Source organism: Cydia amplana, chromosome Z, assembly GCF_948474715.1.
Source record: "Cydia amplana chromosome Z, ilCydAmpl1.1, whole genome shotgun sequence".
Taxonomy (NCBI): Eukaryota; Metazoa; Arthropoda; class Insecta; order Lepidoptera; family Tortricidae; genus Cydia; species Cydia amplana.
The window spans coordinates 8,847,011-8,870,419 of NC_086096.1; the positions used below are offsets into that span (position 1 = coordinate 8,847,011).

Here is a 23,409-nt window from a genome sequence, read left to right on the forward strand (position 1 = left end):
ATGGGTTTAACTCGTCGTTTTTAAAACCGTCGACTGAGACGATAGGTATGAGTATTTAGCTGTTATACAGCAGCTTTGTGACATTACTACGGTACGAACACTTGAAGTTGCTAGTCAATACCAGCATGCAGCTATGCATATCAAAAACAAAAGACATAATCCTCGACTGCATTGCTGACACTGGACTGACTATCTTACTAACAACATAGGTTTAGTATAGTTGCTCTTTCCGATGCGTTTCACGTAGAGAACTTTTAAGTAAGTTTTTATATGCGTAAACAATGAAGACTGGAGTTACTCTGAGGCTACTTGTCTAAATGCTTTAACTTGTATACAGTGAGGTATAAGGCACTAAGTACTTACCTACCGAGCGGCGGTGTGTTCATGACGCAGTCGAGTTGAGAGAGGAACACTGACACCGTTAGGACTCATTTAGACGATGCGAGAGCGCGCATGCGAGTTTCATTACATTGCGGGTTTTGATCGGTCGGTTTAATTGGACGTAACAAACAGTCCTCAATGTAACTCAATACGCATGCGAATTCGCGCGCCGTCTAAATCAGCCCTTATAGGATTAATCAAATTGGTAAATGTTATAAGTATTCGATATCGATGTCAATATATGTTGTTCTACACAGTATTCCACTCGGCCTGGATTTGTTGACAAGTTGTATTACACATCAGAAAAGAAATTGTAAGATGTCTGGACTGCTAACACGAACTGAAGTAAATCGGCCTCATCTAGTGTAAGGCCTGAGTGGACGCTCGAAGCGGTGCGTTCGGCGGAGCGTGCAGCGTGGCGTCGAGCTCACAAGTGATTTGAGCAGCGTGCACTAAGGCCGCTACTATACGTTTGCATTTGTTTAACATGCACGCCGCACGCCCCGCCCCGCTGCGCGCTTAACTCGAGCGTCCACTCAGGCCTTAGTGTTATACCTACCATTAAATAGTTGCTTTCTTTATTGTATTGTTAGTCATGTAATCATAACTTATTATAAGTGAAAGAAAACAGTCAAGAATATCAAGGAGCAGGTTACCGAAAAGTAAAACGAATGGTCCAGAAATATGTTTATGAAATCATTAGTGCTTTAGCAATGATTGGTTTGCGGACATTGGACAATGTTAGCTTTAAGTGAAAATTTCTTGTGTTTACGATAAGCCTTACATTATTAAATATAAATGTTTGTAAATCATTGTTGTTAAAGAAAATTGTTCCTTTTTGGACAGATTTTGTATGCTTGCCAGTAGATATCTAAATAACGAAATACAAACAAGTTATGCATATAGTAGTAAAATACAATACTTTCGTAAATGGCCATATCAATCAATGATCGTTCTAGAACCTAACCATATCTGCATTATACTAGATGTCTTGGATCCAGCGACTTGTTGATAGAAACATAGTTTTTTGTAAATTAATTTAAGAACTATCATGTTTATCATAGAACAGTTGTTTGAAATTGTAGAAGATACGATTAGAACGGTGGAAGTGCTCCTCTGAATACAATATATGTATCAATAATTTTACATAGGTACCTAATGTTAAAACTTGATGAATGTATACCAAATTCTAAATATTTTAAATGTGAAGCTTTGGATGCAAACCCGGAAATAAAGAATAAACTACTTGCTGAGGTTTTATTATTTCACTGTAATATTCCGTAATATAACTATTTGAGCGTCACTGGCTCACTGAAAGTAAACCATGCAGGTAAACATAAAAAAACCGGCCAAGTGCGAGTCAGACTCGCGCACTAAGGGTTCCGTACCATTACGCAAAAAACGGTAAAAAAAATGACGTTTATTGTATGGGAGCCCACCTTTAAATATTTATTTTATTCTGTTTTTAGTTGTTATCATGGCAACAGAAATACATCAACTGTGAGAGTTTCAACTGCCTAGCTAATCTAGCTATCACGGTTCAAGGTTCATGAGATACAGCCTGGTGACAGACAGGTGGACATAATGACGGACAGACAGACAGTTGGTCAGCGAAGTCTTAGTAATAGGGGTAGTTTTAAACCATTAAATAAATAGGTATTAGGTATATTACTCGGAAAGTAGAATATCATATCAAGAGAATATTTGAAACTAAAATGTCATTCAATAGAACTTGCTAACTATGTAAACAAACCGCCATACTAAAATTGACACTAAATGTCAAATTACTAGTAACTTTTGTTTACATAGTTCGCAAGTTCTATTGAATGACACTTTAGTCGATCGTACAGTCAGCACTTACTGTACGGTATCACATCTGTATTACCATAGAAATAAGTATATAGGTAGGTATGTGTATTTGATGCTGACTAAACCACGTAACAGCCTTATGGACAAGGAAGATAAATATATACAGGAGGATTTTTTTATGTCTGACTTTACATTGAATACGTAATTTACCTAATACCAACCCTAAAGTCAAGCTTTTTGATTTATCAAATCATATTATTTTGGAACTGCTGACCTTATAGTAAAAGTTGAGTATGATCTACATATTCGCCCCTCAGAGTAGGTATGATCTTGATCTGACATAGCAAAATCACGTATAGGTAGGTATAAGAGAAGTGTATATTCACGTCCAACCAACATTCAAGATGTCTGTGCAACAAGTGTATAGATTACGATTGAACTTGCTGTTTTTTTAATGTATTTACTCAATAAAAAAAATACACAGCAATATTCATTATATATTTTTTCGCCAAACTGCATGACAGTCTGATTAATTAGCATCTAAGCAGTTAATTAGCATGCAATCATTCATGCAGTTTGACAGCATGTACGAGTATGATTGCATGCTAATAAACAACAAGTACCTTTGTTTTAATTTGAAACAGTTGTCTTCGAGTGCAAAGATAGACCGTTGGTTCTCGCTGCTTCCGTCCACGCCGGCGCTGTCCCGGCCCGAAAGCGGCTTCGTATCGGGGGTGGACGACCCGGAGCCGGCCACCCTCGCCGAGGCCAGGAACCTACTCCTGCAGCTGGGCGCCAAGAAAAAACGACGCTTCCCTTTACGCTTTACTAGAAGAAAAAATCTTAGTTAACAAACATACCCTCTTATAATAGATTAATGTAAGAAACCACGATTAAGTGATCTTATTAGACATGCATGCAATTCAATTTGGGGTGCTTAATACATTCAGTGCCGAAAATCCGACTATCGGGTCTTTTATGATTTCGTTCCCAGACCGGACGACCCGATAGTCAGCTTTATATGACGAAATTTTTGTGGCCTGGCGCGGATGTCTTGTTTGGCTGGGTGGCAATCAATGTGTTAAAATCAAACCGTATTAAATATTTATCGTAATTCGGACGATGCAATGTTGTGTGTGATTTTGGAGTCTAAAATGAGTGATAAAATATTACGGTATGGTCAATCACGTTGAATACCAAGTCAATTTTTGAGACCGCTACTTGGTCACGGTGACAATTTTAATATACCTAAAGGCTTCCAAGGAACCACGACTTATTTTTGAACTGACTCGAATTTAATTTGGTTGACTAGATATACTCGCATATTTTTATGTGGAGGTAGGTAATGGAACAACAAAGAACACAAGATAATCGATAGGAGTAAGTATGATCTCGGTTCCTTTTAGAAGAAGTATTCCAGTAAATAAAGATTTACTTTTTAAGCAATAAATATATAACTCTTGATCACTTACATATTAGATAATACAATATTACATATTTTTGAGTCAGAAATTAAAGAAACAATAACATCACGGCTATAGACTGTCACAAACAGTGTAAGTACCTACTTAGATAACTTACTTTTCATAAGTAGTATGAAATTAGAAAAGTATTTCACTTATATATTTACTGTAATTAATGTTAACCTGAAGTATGATTATTTTAGGATAATAAAAAATAAGTAAACTTACTGTAATTGTGATAACTACCGGTACACCGGTATTCCTGGGTACCTATATATCTATTTTCAGTAGGTACCTAACGTATTAAATCAATATTGTATTTAGGAAATGGCATGTAAGTCTTAAGTAATTAATATTATTAACTTTCAACAGACGTGATCTTGTTTTGTAATGATGCTCTACTGTGCAGTATTTTATCAGTTTAAGTTTTGTAATTAGATATTTTATACACTACATGACGGCATTATACAGTGTTATTTTAAGCGTCGGCGTCAAAGGCTGCGTTTGATGCAAACGTCATTTGAAAATTTGAAACATACTATGGTTTGCACACAGGAAATTAATTGACTATAGGTACTAAATTCTCTGATGATATATATTTTATTATACATCTTTTTGAATCACCATAACAAGTAAAAAGTAAAAATACAACTAGCTGACTCGTTTTACCTTTAGATACTACATATATACCTAAGTACGGTAATCTTCAAAGACGTTTGTGCTACCAAAAATCATTTTTTCCGTAAGATCTTTAATATACAGTCTAGGGGCTACCTACATTTTATGCGTTAGTATCAAGTAGCAGTTTTCTGTAGCTACCGTAAAATGGGGTGAGTAGGGTCAAAACTAAAATTCAAACCTCGATAACATTTAATTTTTACATATGAAACCTGAACGGTGTAATATATAATAAGTGTTCCGGACGTTTGTATTTTAGTTTTTATTTTATTTTGGGTAGTTCCATTTCATAACTTTGACGATAAAGAGGAAAACCCACCTCACCCCGTAGTGCCTCGTATTTGGGGTGAGGGGTTTTCATACAAAGGTGATTTTGGAAGATTGTTGGATCGTCTTTTTTTATTATGCGTATTACTTATAGCTCCATTTTCAATTGAAATACATTATTTTTGTAGCAGTAGCCTTAAAATCCCTTCTCACCCCCCTCTCAAATCTCTCCCCATTCATAACCCACCTCTCCCCGCGAAACCTACTCACCCCGTTTTACGGTACCTAAATAAGCATTGTCACACATCTTGTTCGTGATTAGTAATATTTAATATAATAATATAAGACACGCGGGTTACTTACGCATTGTGGTGCAGGGTACTTTATCGACGTTCAACCGGAACAAATAGGAAATGTGTTTTACGAAAAGCCTATATCTTGCAAAAAGGGATGTAGGTATATATTAACCATTATAAGAATTAGGAACGAGAGTCAAATTCCATACAAATTTTTAAATACTCCTAACTATTATAGGTAATAATAAAAAAACGAAAAAATTCTACATCGGTATCTATGGCAGATTATGAGCGTTAGTTACGTATGAACGATTCGGTCTAGGTTTTACTAAGTTTTAGAACTGTATTTGGGATTCTATAGAAAATGCCATCAGATCTAAAGAAGTTTAAACAGCTGTGGGCACAAGCTAGGAATTAACGTAGCTTTAGGAGTAACATAAGTAAAAACTTATCGTTTTTATTGCATTAAGAACAATATCAACTTTATTGGCAATTTACACTAATTTATGGACTTATATGATGCATTTTAAATTAAAAGTAGGTAGGTAAATACATAGGTAGATAAACATAGTGATTTCTATAGCTAAATTAGTTAATATTGCATACAGCGACCAAATACTTAAACTTTGGAGGGACTATTTGCTGGTGATAGTATTTGTTACATAAGAGTGATGTGTTCATGCAATATAGAAAAAGTACTTAGCTAAAATATTAATTTCATGGTAAAAATAGAATACGAGTGGGACATTCCTTTTGATCGTCTTCTGAAAAATATTATATTAACATACATTCACACTAACTACATATATACACGTGCCATAATTATACTAAAAAAAACCTATTTAGGGAACTGCTAATGCTACATATTGGTGTACCTATTGGATTAGTACCTACCTAGTACATATACTTCAATTGATGTAAGTAATAGGTTTATCGCAACCTTGCTAAATATTACTTATAGTTATTTTGACCAAGTGTAGCTACAAGAGAAGAAGGCTTATTAATTTCTTAAGATAAAGTCGGAGGTATCTTATTACATTAGCTATTAGTCACGAAATTATATAATGTACGAATTGTTGAAATGCGGACGTCATGGAATTGAATTCAGACATCTTTTTGACACGCTTCTGTTCTGTTTCTAAAAGGTTTCTAATGTGGCGTGATGTCATCCAACCTATACATAATTATTTATAGTGTATACGTTCCGATGTTGATAGGTCGCATTCATTGACATTCGTAGAGCACTTTAAAGTCTTGAGCCTGATATTACCGTTAAGTAATATCTTCTGTTCTGCTGTTCAGTTCAAAATTACCTTGACGTGCTCTTATTCTCTTAACAATAAAGTCGCGTCAAGATCATTTTGAATATCTCGGCCGCTTAGCAACTATTGCTGATGACTTTACATAATTATATTTGTAAGATCATTCAACTCTATGTAGAGATGTTGGCAAATAATGCAGTTAGTATGTAGGGTCAGGTGGGGTAAATATAAAACACGGGTAAAAAATTTAGTTAGGTACACTAAGTTTCTTCTAACACTCGAAACCTTAGTCTTATTTTTACCCGTGTTTTATATTTGCCCCACCTGACCCTACAAATGTAGGTTCGTGGCTACGTAAGTACCTAGCCCCTTTTAAGACATAACCAAATAATAATTGGTTCGCAATTGGTAGGTACTAATACTCGGCTTACGATGATGTCAGAAGAAAATTATTAAAGAACGTGTATCCTAAAGTAATGTGCAAGGTGCGTTTTGGTGCACACCATCTAGGTAGGTAAAGTAATTTCGTGTACATGTACTGTAATACGTAGGTAAGCAGAGATGTGAACTGACTGATTAAATGATATATTTATGTGTTCTTTTGATATTGTATTGTTAAGATAGAATAAAATTACTAAGAGCATTATTTCATTTGTTTTTATTGCCTTATTCCTTTTTGGTGACTTCGACAATGTTTGTAGTAGGTACAGTAGTTAATAGAACCATAATTCGCTAACATACCTACTAATTGCTTTAGTCATGCGTCTGTATGGTTAACTGTCGTTAGCGTTACACAATGGAAATTGGAATCAATGAAATATTAGGCGAGTTTAAATCCATTCATAATGTACCTTTATTGTGATACTTTTTGAAGCCCATTCATCTTCGATCAACACGGGCTTTCGACAGGTCGGAAGGGATAGGCCCAAGCGATATCTTGACATTCAAATCATTCTGCTATTTTTCGCGGGGGGAACGTGCACACAGTCGCACTTCTCACACACTTGCATATAAAATACAATCTGTAATGACGACACAAATAGATAGAAAATGACACCCTACACAGACAAATCTTGCACACGTCGATCTGTTTTTGTGTACGGACGAGTCACAAGTGTCACAACACGCACACTAACACATTTTCGTCAAGAGATGAGAAGTCGGATTTGTTGCTCGACCGATCCGCAATTTGTACTGGGCGAGAAAAATCGATAAATCCAGCAATTACATGAGACTAAAATATAATAATTGTGTTTAAATATAATTAAACGTATGACATGTAAAAAAAATATTACGTGTGAAATGTAACACCTTCTTTTTGTATATTTGATGTCCCCGACCTCTTTTTACAACAAAAAACCGAGCAATTAGGCATTTTTTCTGCTGCTGTGTTCACTCGCGCGTCTGGACTCGGTCTAGTTAAAAATCCGAGCGCAACTAGTTTTATTACCCGCGCTAGATCAGTTGATCTTGTACCTAGGCAGAGGGGAAATAGTGCAAATGCCGCATCCCTTCCGTGTTGATCGAAGCCATTCATAAATAATATTCACATTCATTCATTTAAAAATAGTGTTTAATACGTCTACCTTTTCGTCAGACACTTTCTGTTGAGTGGGACAGAGAGGCAGAGTTATTTCAATACATGTTATTTCACTGTCCCTCTCAGCAGCAGCTAAATCTATAGCAGAGTTACCAAGTGTCCTGAAAAAAGGAAGAAACCTTAATATAGGTAATAAATCTATTTATACCTAATCATAACATGGAAGATAGTGTCATGAACAATTGGCTTCTGACCTTAATATGAGCACCACACGAGCTAAAAATAATTCATGATCTTTTGCGTCTGGTTGGCGGGCTCAGGAAATTACATATAATTGATATAATGTAGGTACTTAACTCGTAACTCTATAAACGCCAATCGGGAAGTAGTAAATATAAATATATCGGGATAACAAATGAGAAAGAAAGGTCACGTGATTATTTCCATATACATATTATTTAACCTTTTCGACACCGTGTCAAACACAAAAGCTGAGCGCCTACCGCGAACCACGTTCGACGTGTTGCCTCTCTGTCGCACTTGTAAATTCGTACGTAAGTGTGACAGGGAGGTAACACGTCGAACGTGGTTCGCGGTAGGCCCTCTGTCTCTCAGACGCCACGTCATCGAAGTGTCAAAACTGAAATTGAACTTTATGCATATGCCCCTGGGTCTATGTTGCTCTGTGGTCTATGACCGATTAATACGTCTTTGGCGTTGGACCTGTGGTGCGTATATGTATATCGGTCATTGGCGTCCAAAAGGTTAAGTGTCACTGGGCCAGCCCCTCTGAGAAAAGTCAACGCCCCAGCATAGATACTTTCATTCTTCTGAAGTGATCAATCTATCTATTCAGGATAGATAATTAGTATTCGACAAGTATGCTTGTTACCGTTGCAACACAATAGAACTGAGGCTGTGACCTGTAGCAAGTAAGTATTAAAAGTAAGTAAGAAAAATATGGGTAGATAATAGGAATTCTTAACGTCTTACGTGATGCATCGTAAAGTTGCATCTTACTCACGAATTAAGAGTTATTGATAGTAATAGAGAGGTAATGTCTAGAAATAAACGTGCCTCCTAGTTTGACAGCCGAAACAGATGGCGCTGACTCTTGAATCAATACACACATACCTACAAGCACGTAGACTGCTAAAATATTCGCTTCTTTTGACTTTGTCACAGCTGTACGGATATGATGGTCGTTCTTGTCTACGTGACAGCGTGATAAAACGGTGTCCGTCACTTTCTTTCCCACGGTGTTAAACAGTGACAGTTATTTTATCACGTGGATAAAGATGGATAAAGCTATCTATAATAGGCTGGCTGGTAAAAGGTACGGAAATGGAAAACCTATTAGAATTGAACGAGTAGTGTGAGCAGAAATAACATAAAAAAAATGTGTATGTACCTAAAGGCACAGTCAGCAGCAATAGTCGCTAAGCGGGCGAGGTGTTCAAAATAATCTTTACGCGAATTTATTGTTAAGGCAATAAGAGCTTGTCAAGGTAATTTTGAACATCACGCTCGCTTAGTAACTTCTGCTGCCGACTGTAGGTACCTAAACTTTAAATATAATAGCCCAAAAAGAAGATACCAATTTGGCCAGCATTCCACATACAAAACAAACAGCAACGTGCTAGTTTGCTTTTCCACATATCTGCGTCAATAAAAATTGATGATCGTGTATTTGACAGCCTTGGCACGGATCGCCCGCGGCCCTTCGCGGCATATGCCCGGCACGTGTGCTAACCGGTAATAGACAATGCTACATATTATACTGAATTTGTTTTTATTTCAAGACTTGACTCACTATTAAGACGACTTGTATTACTCGCTAAAATATTTACGTGGGCTATTATAACCTACTCATTCCTGTTGGTATACCTTTGAAACAACTAGCAACTGCCCGTTACTTTAGTAAAAATAGATACCTACTTCATTTCATTCATTCCCATTTCCTTTATGTGAACGGAAGAGCACTGAATTTAATAAGGTAAATATTGTAAATAATAAATATTTTTAAGGTGAGGTGGGCCGAAGCCGATTCGCGAACTTTAAAACCGAGGTAGGTAGAATCGGACCAATAAGCTAACACTGCATTAACGTATAGACGTTACAAAGTGGGGAATTGTCACAATAAACGCGTATTCATCCGCTTTGTTTCTGAAAACTCTGTGTCCCTGCTAGTTAGCTTGGTCCAACTCTAAAGATGAAAAAAAGATTACTCAACATTACGAAAGCTTCTCGAAAGAAAATCGACACGAAGGTTTCGCATACCGGCTACGGTCCCCTGCACCTATTGACAACACAATAGCCATATTTCCGAAATATTTGCGTTGATTTTTTCCGCAATCGCACGGCCCATATTTACAAAAATACCACAACAAAGGTTGTTGTGGGTATACAACTATTTATTTCTATCGCGAACGGGAAATACATAATACTTATAGTGTTCGACAACATAAGCAGAACAAAATCGATTGCGTTAGTATGTCGTGATGCACTTCGAATCGCATAAAGAAACAAGTTTCGATCCGGACTGGTTGTTATTGCCATTTGCTTACTGAGCTTGCTCAACTTCAAAGAACCAATGAGTGTAATCGGTCTCTGATCTCTAGATAATTAATATGGGGCTTGCAAAGGCCGATATGTGGTATTATATGGGTATTATCCATCTGATGTATGCCTAACTTTTTTGAAAGTACCTACCTATACCTTAATCGTATACCAACTTAATCATATAATTGAACTTCCGAACTAGGTAGTAATAAATAACATGATATAGTACCTACTACGAGGGGCGTTCAAAATATTCTCGGTATTGATATCTTACAACCTCTTCTAAAATTTCTTTCGTTACTGGCCGCTAAGGTTTATTCATTGACATTTAAAAAAAGTATAATTCGAACCGAGATGTTCTTTTGTTTTTCTGCAATTGCTGAACAAACATGAACATCATGTGGGAATTGACAATGTTAACTAAATTAGAACATCGATGCGTGATAAAATTCTTGACAAAACAGGGTAAAAATCAAAAAACCATAAAAGAGGAAATGGATTGTGTTTACCGTGAGTCTGCTCCTTCTTTATCTACCATTCAAAAGTGGTCAAGCGAGTTTAAACGTGGAAGGGAGAGTGTTGAAGACGACCCTAGACCTGGCCGGCCTGTAGTAGCTACTTCACAAGAAAATATTGATAAAGTGGAAAAACTTATATTGGAAGATGGTCGAGTGAAGGTAAAATCTATAGCACAAGTAACCAATCTCTCTATTGGTACCGTACATGATATTATCCATGACCATCTTAATATGTCAAAAGTAAGTGCAAGATGGGTTCCGCGAATGCTGACTCGGCTTCAAAAAGACATGCGTGTAGCTTGTTGTTCCGATTTTATTGACCTGTGCGGTGAAAATCCTGATGAGGTGCTGCAAAGAATAGTTACTGGAGATGAAACCTGGGTTCATCATTATGACCCAGAGAGTAAACAAGAGTCCATGCAGTGGCACATTAAGGGTTCAGCTCATCCCAAGAAGTTCAAGGTCATCCCTTCAGCTGGCAAGGTCATGGCCACGATATTTTGGGATTGTGAAGGAGTATTACTGATCGATTATAAAGAAAAAGGTGTAAATATCACAGGACAGTACTACGCTAACATTCTACGTCAATTAAAGGATGCAATCAAAGAAAAGAGGCGAGGAAAGTTAACCAAAGGTGTTATGCTTCTGCATGACAACGCCCCCGTCCATACTGCTCATATTGCCAAGGCAGCTATTGTTGAATGTGGGTTTGAAACTGTTACTCACCCACCGTATAGTCCGGACTTAGCCCCCAGCGACTTCTTTTTGTTCCCCAATCTTAAAAAGGATCTGCGTGGAAATAAATTTTCCGATGATGAAGCATTGAAGGCGGCAGTGGAGGAGCATTTTTACACCAAAGATAAAAAATATTTTTATGCAGGATTAAAAAAATAATTGATCGATCTTATAAGTGTATGAACATAGGGGGGGAGTATATTGAAAAATAAAAATATCAAACTTTTCGTACTTGTTTGTTTTCATTCTCATACCGAGAATATTTTGAACACCCCTCGTACATAACATGAAAAAAATCTTATTGATAATACCGAATTGGTCTGATTGTATCCACCTTAAGAGTTACGATTATAAAGGTTGTCTGAGGCGCATGTCCAGTAAGCGAGGAGAATAGCAATCATGCGATGACTTCACCGAGGTTGACCAGGTCAATTCATCGATCAAGTATTTCTGAGGGGGCACAATAACGATAGAATGTCTCTGGAATTAATACCTTCGGGCTTGAGTGTCATACGGAGCCCTGTCCTAACTCCTTAAGGGTGACTCACGTTAAACCGGGCCGTGTCCGGGCCGGAGCGTACTTTTCTATGACAGATGTGATCACGTGATGCTTTCCATAGAAAACGAAGCTCCGGCCCGGACACGGCTCGGTCTAACGTGAGTCATCCTTAAACCTCCGGAATCCGTTGTGAGACTGTCAGATGGCTGTATTTGGCTGTTTGCACAGAAGGTCCGAGGAACTACTAGATATGGGGCCCATTTCTCAAACTATATCAGTCTAATACATATTATAAGTATATTGTCATAGACATAGACATAGAAAAACTTTATTTAACATCACATTAATGGTACATTTGAACATACTTATACATGACCACCCATTTGACAGTTCATGGACTATATTAGTCTAATATCGTTCGAGAAAAGAGTCCATGGAAGTGGGGTCTGCGACGCGGCGTATATTCGCGTATGTTTTTATTTACGATTATACTACAGTCTATTACGTACCCCTTAAATTCTGCATATTATATATACAAGTTCTTACTTCAATGAGTATGTATGCACATGACACATGTATATTGCCTACCATTTTATAGGTTACATACCTAGTGTTATCACAAAGTAACTGAAGTAACACGACGTTAATAGTTTAATTCGCGGAATTGGCCGTGATGACGATGGAAACAATTAAACTATCAGGACGGTCTGTCGTGCCTGAAGAATTACCACTGGGTGTATAATTATATGTCCAAGCTGCTAAGAGACCAAAGGACGTGCAAATCGAATCGAGTACCTAGCGTAAATGATTATATATGAGATAAGACAGTACTTATTGACTTGGATATATTTTCCTTGCGATTTTATTTACGTCACTTTGATAATATTGAATTTTAGTACTTAGGTTTCTACTTAATTTTATACCTAGTCAAGCATGTAGAGAAACCATCGTCAATTCCTCAACTAGCAATTATCCGTGGGCGCTACGGCGTTAATAGGAAACTCAACGTTGGTAATTCGCTAAAGTTGTTTGTGTTTTGTACGTTAACGTTAATTTAACAAATAGGTATCCAGGTAGTTAACGGAAATTGGCCTTTTAAGTGGCTGCCAGTGAAGTGGATGCTTAATTCAATTGAGCGCTACGTAGGTATCGTATGTAGCATTTGTTGTACCTACATAGACGAATACAAATAATGTTAAACTTACTGTTCTCAATCTCTCCTCTTTTTGGGTGGTTTGCTCTTCGGGCGTGTCCCTAATCAAACTCCCTATCGTCGGCAAATATATATCTACTGTTTAATGAATTAATCATTATTGTTCAACGACATAATGTTTATAGAGTGAACAACAACTATGCGTAGTTTAGAGAGGAGAACCTCTACAAAACTGGAGTTGCGTAATTTTTCCCAGTGTCGTATATAGGATGTCTGGAAATATTGGAAAAGTATAAATAATGTAAGATCGTCGTAAGAATGCAAGTTATACATCTATCTACTTGAACAGGTGTTTTTCTTGTTATATACGAAACAAAAGAAATTATTAGGCGTGGAAATTATAAAGCAGACATGATTGCTTTGTATATGAAAAAAATCCCGCATCAGACGGTGACCGGCGGCTAGACGAAAACGACGGCACCTCCACCATAAGTACTTATGTTGTGGCGAAAGTTGTTGGGCTACGTCGGAGCAGTGTTGTGTTTTATTCGTGCTCCCCGATGTGTGTAGACCGTGTAGGCCCCAGTACACACACAGGCGGTCGAACATACGCACGCTCGCTACGTGTCGAATAGGACAAGCAGAGGAGAAATCGCCGTTTTAAAACTCGTACAATGTGACACATGTGATTTGGATTAACACGGATTAAAATCTCGAGGTCACACAAAGTAAGTAATGCATAAATTAGTAGTTAACATTTCATATCTGAGGTTAAGGGGTCAAATTGTTTACATGCTTTACTTCATTATTGCAAATTATCTCATATCTTAAGGAGAGCTATTGCACATGTAACATGTAGGTAAATTATAAACTTGAGTAACCTTGTTATTTAACGGAAAGGTGTTATTCATCCATATATGTTAATCCACTCATTCTTAGCTCTGTAACCGTTAAGCCGTTAACCAGCTCTACCTTAAGCGTAGGAACCCCAAATGCCTAACCAGTAATCTATATATATAAACGCAAGTGTCCTGACTGACTGACTGACTGACTGACTGACTGACTGATTCATCAACGCAGAGCCGAAACTACAAAAGCTAGAAAGTTGAAATTTACACACTAGGTTGAATTTATAAAGTGTACAAGAGATAAGAAGCGATTTTGAAAAATTCAACTCCTAAGGGGGTTAAAAAGGGGATGAAAGGTTGTATGGGGTGCAAGTTTTATTTTAAGCGAGGAATTTGAAACTTTGTAAAAATGTACTATATTAAAAAACAAGAAAACTAATTTCTGCGTTTTCGAAAATTCATCCCCCAAGGTGGTGAAAAAGGGGTTGAAAGTTTGTATTGAGAACAAATATTTTTTTGAGTGTGGGACGTGAAACTTTGTATATGGGTATGTTATTATAAGACAGTAAAAGTAATTTCAGCGTTTTTGAAAATTCATCCCCTAACAGGGTTAAAAAGGGGTTGAAAGTTAGAATCCATTACAAATGCTTTGAAACTTCTTAGAAAGGCATAATAGCCGATTACAAAATAAAGTAATTGCAACGTTTTTGGAAAATGAACCCCTAAGGGGGTTAAAAAGGGGATAAAAAGTTCGTCCTGGGGTGCAAATTTTATTTTAAGCTAGGTCCTTGAAACTTTGCAAAAAGGTATTAAATTTAAATACATAAAAACTAATTTCAGCGTTTTTGAAAATTCATCACCCAAGGTGGTGAAAAAAGGGTTGAAAGTTTGTATGGATATCAAACATTTTTTCGAGCGCGGGACTTGAATCTTTGTATTTGGGGATATTATTAGAAGACAATACAAGTAGTTTCAGCGTTTTGTAAAATTCATCCCCGAACAGGGTTAAAAAGGGGTTGAAAGTTTGTATGGGGTTCAAATTTTATTTTAAGCTGGGTACTTGAAACTTCGTCAAAAGATATATTATTAAAACACAAGAAAACAAATTTCAGCGTTTTTGAAAATTCATCCCGTAAGGTGGTGAAAAAGGGGTTGAAAGTTTGTATGGATATCAAACATTTACTCGAACGCGGGACTTGAATCTTTGTATTTGGGGTTACTATTAAAAGATAGGAAAAGTAATTTCAGCGTTTTGTAAAATTCATCCCGTAACAGGGTTAAAAAGGGGTTGAAAGTTTGTATGCACATCAAATATTTTTTTGAGTGCGGGACTTGAATCTTTGTACAAGGGCATATTATATGAATACAAGAAAAGTAATTTCAGTGTTTTTGAAAATTCATCCCCCATGATGGTGAAAAAGGGGTTGAAAGTTTGTATGCACATCAAATATTTTTTTGAGTGCGGGGCTTGAATCTTTGTATAAGGGCATATTATAAAAATACAAGAAAAGTAATTTCAGCGTTTTTGAAAATTCATCCCCCAAGGTGGTGAAGAAGGTGTTGAAAGTTTGTATGGAGATCAAACATTATTTTGAGTGCGGGACTTGAATCGTTGTATAAAGGCATATTATTAGAATAAATGAAAAGTAATTTCAGCTTTTTTAAAAATTCATCCCCTAAAAGGTTTAAGAAGGGGTTGAAAGTTGGTAGAGCCGCTCTACTAGAGCTAGGTAGTAGGTTTTATTAAATAGTGGACTTGAAAATATGCTGGGGGTTGAGAGGGATTATATCGAGAACAATTTTATTCAGTTAGAGGCTTGAAACTTCGTAGCCAGGTTGTGTATAATAATTAACAAATGATTAATAGTCCCTACTGCTATCTTTTGCTGCATAATGTTCTAAGCTAATGTAGAATATATAACCACCAATATACAAATCCACGCGTACGAAGTCGCGGGCAACAGCTAGTAATATACATATACCTACAGAATTTCACTATAGTTATAAATAAATAAGAATAATAAATGACTACTATTAACAGAGTAGAAATAGGTACATTGGCTTGCTATCTTTTTCACAATAGTTAGTTTTCTCTGGCCAAAATGAGAAGCGATTAAGATGCACACTTATAATAATGCCTCATTGATGACGAAATGTTGCGTGGCGAATGTAAAATATAAAATTATATATACAAACAGCTCAACCGGTTATGCCTTTACCCAAGTGCCTACCTGCAGTCTTTATGCACTTAAATGCCTGTCCATGACGTCAACTTGGAAACAAAGTATTGCATTTCTTAGATTTGATAAATACAATTGCATGCGTAATTTTATTGTTGTGTAAATAATCAAGAACAATTTGAACATTCACTTTTAATGAACACCTGCATAATACAATAGGTACGAGTAACATATCGGTTCATAGAGAGGGTTCGTACATACCTGTAGGTACCTAATACAAGCATCCAATCGCATCAAATAAGTACCCAGCATGAATCAAACGGTTATTTTCAATACGCTGTTTATTAATTATCCGTAACTAAGTATAGGTACCTATTTGTAATACTTTTTTTTATACCACAACGGTGGCAAACAAGCATACGGGCCGCCTGATGGTAAGCAGTCACTATAGCCTATGGACGCCTACAACTCCAGAGGTGTTACATGCGCGTTGCCGACCTTTTTAAAAACCTGTACACTCCTTTTTTGAAGAACCCCATACTGTAGACCCTCGGGAAAACCTCGGAAGGGAGCTCATTCCACAGCCGGAGCGTCCGCGGGAGGAAATTTCTCTTAAACCGCACAGTACGCGACCATTTAGGTTCTAGGGTGTGTGGATGAACACCCTGCCGATGGCGAGTTCAAATCAAAGTTTAGTGCAATTTCAGCGCATTTTCTTTAGGTAGAGGGTAGCTATTTATATCATCCAACAATAGTATTAAAATATTTATTGCGCGTGTATTTTTTAACTAGTGCTTTATGAATAACCTAATAGCTAATCATGTTGATTCTTTTGTACGGATATGGTATGGAAGTTGTGATATACTTTTCTTGTCCACTCATTAACAATCATTAATTTATTTTGGACTAATCACGACACACGACCAATTGTTGCCATACCTACCTCTAAGAAGTATTTTCGTTAACACCGGAAAAACTATGCTACAGAGGCTACAACGTAGTGCTACAAACGTAGCTACGCAGCAAATGAGTAGAGCAAAGACTAGTGTTATTTTTTTTATTCCAGTATCAACCCTGGCACCAATAATGAAGAAGCCGGGAGCTGGCTCCAGCAAGAGCGGGCTGGGGTCCATCGGCAAAAGTGGACTTGGTGGTGGGAAGAGCGGAGTCACTTCAGGCAAGGGCAGTGTAATGGGCTCTTCTAGCAAAACTGGGAGTTCCACCGCCAACAGTCTTACTTCTTCTAAAAGCTCCTATAGTCCTACAAGTAAGAGCAGCGGAACAATATCGAAAAGCGCTAGCCCTAAAACATCGAAAACATTCGATTTCTCACCAAGTAAATCAAAGCCCCTCATCCCGTCATCACCTAAAAGCTACCCGTCGTCTTCTTCGTATAACGTATACGGAACACCTAAAAGCGGAAAATCGACCTTTGGCATTATATGGATTCCAACCGGCAAACGAAACAAAAAGAAGGACATTGTCCTCAACTACAATAATGACGATCGACGACGCGAGAGATCGCCCTCTTTTTACAAACTGTAAGTACCGGTACCGATAATAGGCTAATTAGTTTATTTTCTGGCTTGAACTGAGTTTTGCATGGGTTCTTATGAACAGGAATGACGAAACAATATTACTATATTGTTTCATAGCCGTTCGCACCTAGGTATAGGTATATGTAGGGGGAGTTCGGCAGACTTGCCCCAGCTAAAGACTGGAACTAAGTAATGTATATTCGGATAATTCCGAATGTCGAAAATAATTTCAGAAAGGAACTCAGAGTTGGAATTTTGGGTGATTTTCATTTGATTTTCGGAATTATCCGACGCACGAAATTACCCGAATAAATAAATAAATAAATATTATAGGACATTCTTACACAGATTGACTAAGTCCCACAGTAAGCTCAAGAAGGCCGTGTTGTGGGTACTCAGACAACGATATATATAATATACAAATATATAATATACACATACATAGAAAACAACCAAGAATCAGGAACAAATATCTGTGCTCATCACACAAATAAATGCCCTTACTGGGATTCGAACCCAGGACCGCGGCTTCACAGGCAGGGTCACTACCCACTTGGCCAGACCAGTCGTCAAATTTTACACTCTATGTATCGTCGACGTCGTACACTCTATGTATTATATAAAAAAAATATCAGCATTCCAATACCGTTTAACGATACGAATACATAATCGGGTGTTATGCCCGGCCACTATAGGCGGCCTTAGGTCGCAATTGCCGCAAAAGGCCGCAATTCGACTATCATAAATACATAGAAAATGGATAGAAACATGACTCCTATTTAATTGTAGTTTGGCAAGACATTTCCGTCAGTAGAAAACCCCTCAAATTTAACAAATGTAGGCGCGAATGGTATTCCTCCCAAAGAATGTTTGAATTTTGCGCCTTTTTCTACTGATAACATCGGTTTGCCACAATAAGTATAGGTACATATATATTATATCTATGACTATATTTCTAATTTCTATGATAGTCTAATTGTGGCCTGATTTAAGCCCGTTTCTACACTTGTAAGTTTTACTTACGTAAGTAGGGACAAAGCTATTTGTTAGAATGAGATAACGATATTCATCTCTCATTCTCTAGTATAGCTGTGTCCCTACTTACGTAAGTAAAACTTACAAGTTACAAGTGTAGAAACGGTCTAATGCCAATTGATGCTTAATTGTCTTTTCTTACACGCTAATTGCCTACACTATTTTCTGAAAACTCCCCATTACCTATTTTTTCTTTTACAAAAAGATGTCTTATGAGGTCGGATCCCCATACCAATCTTCCTCGAATTCCGGAAAACGGCTGGCCAGTTTTGAAGAGAGGTACCTACTGTGGAAATGTGAAAAGGGACATCCGCTTGTATTATGAGTTGTAAAATGTTATGCAATAGGCCCCTGGTATTAGGTACCTATGTGAAGATTGAACATTACGGGTTATTCCCACTAATTACCACCAAGTTGTTACCAGTGGTAACTACTGGGAATTTTTTTCCCACCTTTTACCACTGGTAACTACTGGGAAAAATTATTCCCAGTAGTTACCACCAACTAGGTTTAGTGGTAACTACTGGGAATTTTTATTCCCAGTAGTTACCACCAAAATTGTGTTAGAGTTAAATTCTAATAAAAACAGTATTTAAATAGTATAATATAAATATAGAGTGATTTAATAAATAATTATAAGTCGATTAGTGTTTTAGTAAACTGCTTTAAAAGCGACCAAAAATATTGAAACAGTTTAACCGGTACTATTACAAAAACTATAATATACTTGGTCAACCAGATCTTGACAGTAGAAAAAGGCGGCAAATTTGAAAAATGTAGGCGCGAAGGGATATCGTCCCATAGAAAATTTGAATTTCGCGCCTTTTTTTACTGACAAGATTTGGTTGACCAACTATATATGTAAGGATAAATTAATTAATCCATGTAGATTATTTTTCAAGTGATTTTATTAGGTAATTCAAAATCACTCTATATTTATACTATACAATTTATACTGTTTTTATTAGTATTTAACTCTAACAAAATTTTGGTGGTAACTACTGGGAATAATTTTTCCCAGTAGTTACCACTAAACCTAGTTGGTGGTAACTACTGGGAATAATTTTTCCCAGTAGTTACCAGTGGTAAAAGGTGGGAAAAAAATTCCCAGTAGTTACCACTGGTAACAACTTAGTGGTAACTAGTGGGAATAACCAACATTACTTGTCAATGCGCTAGTTCCAGTTTTCGTCCACTTGACGGATTAGCAAATAGGTAATATAATATAATTTCCTTTTTAATTTGCCACTTGCGAAATATGTAGATAGATACATTGTTTAGACATTACGGATTGCTATTTGTGCAGCAATGTAGGTTTATATTCAAATTTCGTCAACTGGACGAAAACTAGCGCAATTAGTCAATGACCCTATATTTGAAATTTCGCGCTCCTCTCGTGTTGCAAAAAATTAACCGTGGATACAAAGTACTTCAGTCGAAATTTTAGATACATTATAAAATCCACAGATTTTACGGGTGTGAATTAAAGTAAATATAAACATAAATTACACTTAATATGATACACCACTGGAAAGCCAGCTTTGTCCGAAGAAAAAGGCGGCAAAGATAAATGTACCCGCGAAGGGTTGATCTCCCATAAAACATTTGAAAAACGAATAACTCGCCTTTTCCTATTTATAAAGTTCACTTGAATTTTACTCTGGCACACCGACTTTGTGTGTAGAAAAGGCGGCAAAACTTCCCATAGTCAATTTGAATTTCGCGCCTTTTTCTACTGACATATTGGGTGTGTTTGAGTATACTTAAAACTGTAACACACTACCGCACCGCACCGCGGCGCTTCCTAAAATAATTCCATCTAGGAATATTTTATCTTAACTCTCCCCTAAACGGGGGTGCCAACACTGCCATCATAAAAATACAACAGTGTCAGTAATGAAATTTATATTGCATAGAATGAGATGTTGTGAGAGTGCAGTGTCGTATTTTTGTTTTCTACTCTGAAACGAATCTAAATTTTATGTAATAAATAGTGAAAATAATTAAACGTTAAAACCAATATTTTAAATGTTTTACCTGGCGCTGTTAGATTAAAAATTGCTGACTACTTGTGTTTACAAAACAGCTTGCAAACTTTTTGGTATGAATTTTACGACAATGCAAGAACAAGAAACTAGCAATTTTGAAACAATCAGAAACACATGGCGTCGATTGTCTGGGGAACGAATTGAATCTGCACTAGTAAGGTATTTCATAAAACCAACAAGATATTGTATACAAGTTTGTTTACATTTACTTAGAAACGGTGCGCGTGTCATCAGTATGTAATACGATCGCATTGAATGCAACAAGAAACTTCGGCAGCACTCTGTATATTCTTTTCGCATTGGTCTGTGTCAAATATAGTTTTCGTTTTTATAGCATGTCTGGTGATTCTCATGACACAACTCACAAGAAGACAGATGATGAGACGGGCCTATTAGTTGGTCCGGATCGCAAGTTACCCACAGCCGCACTAGCTGCTACAGAAACGGCGGCGGCAGCGAATATTACAGCTTCCAACTTGGATGAGAAACAGTATCTAATAAAACAAGACAATGATGAAACTAAAGTGAGTAATTTTGTCTCGTGTCATCCATTAATCAAACGTTCTATGCATTCAGTAATGAACTCACTCAATGACTATCCGTTTGATTATGGTACTGTACAATAACTAGTTTTATTCAGCCATTAGAAATCCCTTTCAAAGTTTGGGTAGTTCTGAAAATCACTAATAATTCTATTAAATCAGTTTGTTTCGAAATTACCTGATTCTGGCAAGTGAAGTGGTTCTGTCTTCCAATTTCCATCTGGTGGTGGTGGCTTCTAGTGTCATTGCTTGAGAGATTTCCTTTACATTCTTGATTCTATAAAGAATACATTTTATCGCTAGTTTTTAAGTGACAATTAGTAAACATTATATTACTTGCAATAAATCTCTGGAAAAAATTGTGAGGTTCCTGACCGGCCTTTCGCCATATGTGCCCAATACCCTAATCGCCTAATCCATTGCATCTAGGAGGATGGATGCTTGTGAAACAGATATTATTGCCCACTTCTTGAGACCCGTGATTTCAATGCATTTAATATCAGAAAGAAGTTTATTTCACACAAAAGCCAATGTAAAATGGCAGGTAAAATTGACAACAAGCAATGGGTAACTTTAGCTGCCGATGATGGGCCGATGTTTTACAGGAGGCAGCTGGTGATGGAAAGGACAATGAAGACACTGATGGCGATAAAGATTATTTAAGCAATGAGGAACCCGTAAGACATAAATTGCCAGACACCTCTGAACCTGACAGTGTGTACCTCCGGCCCCCACCTCCGCACAAAGCTCGCTCGACCACCTCTACACCTGAAGACGACAGCTGCGGCATTAAGTGTCTGTATTATACTCTGCAATGCTGTGATTGTGTTCTTATGTAAGCTGCCATGCATTTTAGAGGTAGGTGTATTTTTTAAGGCCTGGAGCCAATAGGAATGCCAGTGTTTGCAATTGTCATTGAAATTTTTTAATATTCTCAAATAAATGAGTAATTTATACATAAATATAGCTGGAGCAATCTATGGCATGAATTGTAAGATGCCATTGTATTTTGATCATGGTTCAGGAGCTGATAAATTCATTCTACAAGTTGTAAATTATCTCTTTGGATTTTAGGACAATTTTAATTTTTTCTTCATATCAAAAATAGGCATTCATTCGCTCAAGACTGACATTTTAATAACTTGAATCTTTAAAAACATGCAATTGTGGTATTTATCGTTCAGTATGCCATATTGGCCATATTGCATAGTACTACTGCAAATATGTCTTCTGCAACAGGTGATAGGGACAGGATGTATTTCTCACTCTTGTATATTATTTTATCAATTTATTTCAGGGCGCTCCTATTGATTCCCGGAGTGAAATTATGCCGATTTTCGTTTCACAGACAATGATTTGCAGTTCTTTGGCAGGGTAAAGTTTGGCAGAATTTCGTTATGCAGATAGTTGTTTTCAAGAGTAGTCAGTAGCATGGTAGGATGCAGATTTATTTTTATATCTAATACAATATAATACTGGTAAGAATGTGAAATTGCATGGCAAAAGATAAATCTACTAATAAATCAGTCTGCATAAAGATGTTTGGCAAAACATTGTCTGCTAATTGAAAATCTGCAAAAAAATTATCGGATAATTATTAGGCGCCCAATAAGCGCCCATTTATCACATTCCAAACATGCAGTTAGTTTGTATGAGCATTAATTATGCTTTCATGAAATGTAACATCTCAATGTCATTTTATAAAGGATAAGTAAAAAAAAAACACTTTTACAAGTGAAGAAACTTTATTCTTGTGATTAATTATCCCAATAGATATTTGCTTGCACAATCTGTAAGGCTGCTTTAGGTTTTCGTTCATATAATAAGGCATTAAAGATACAATATTCCTAAACATTTTGTGATAATGACAAATCAGAGATCTACTTTTTATAAATTCATGTTTTGACTTCTCATGAGATCTTTATAATTATACTTAAGGTTAAGTAAACATAAGATGGAATTACCTATGAACACCATTGTATGGTGCTATTTTGGGTCCTTATGAGTAATGATGTAAATCTATTACTAGATTAGGTGCATTCAGGATCATTGGTT

The 23,409-nt window shown here is 36.7% G+C and overlaps 1 protein-coding gene across 1 annotated transcript; it reads left to right on the forward strand.

Moving 5' to 3' along the window:
* Positions 1–13,761: 13,761 nt before the first annotated feature.
* On the forward strand, positions 13,762–22,332 carry LOC134660721 (uncharacterized). The gene is made up of 4 exons (XM_063516505.1): positions 13,762–13,891; positions 17,258–17,732; positions 21,147–21,336; positions 21,960–22,332. The coding sequence occupies exons 2-4, from the start codon at positions 17,278–17,280 to the stop codon at positions 22,191–22,193; spliced, it is 879 nt and encodes a 292-aa protein (XP_063372575.1). The 5' UTR covers positions 13,762–13,891; positions 17,258–17,277; the 3' UTR covers positions 22,194–22,332.
* Positions 22,333–23,409: the final 1,077 nt, after the last annotated feature.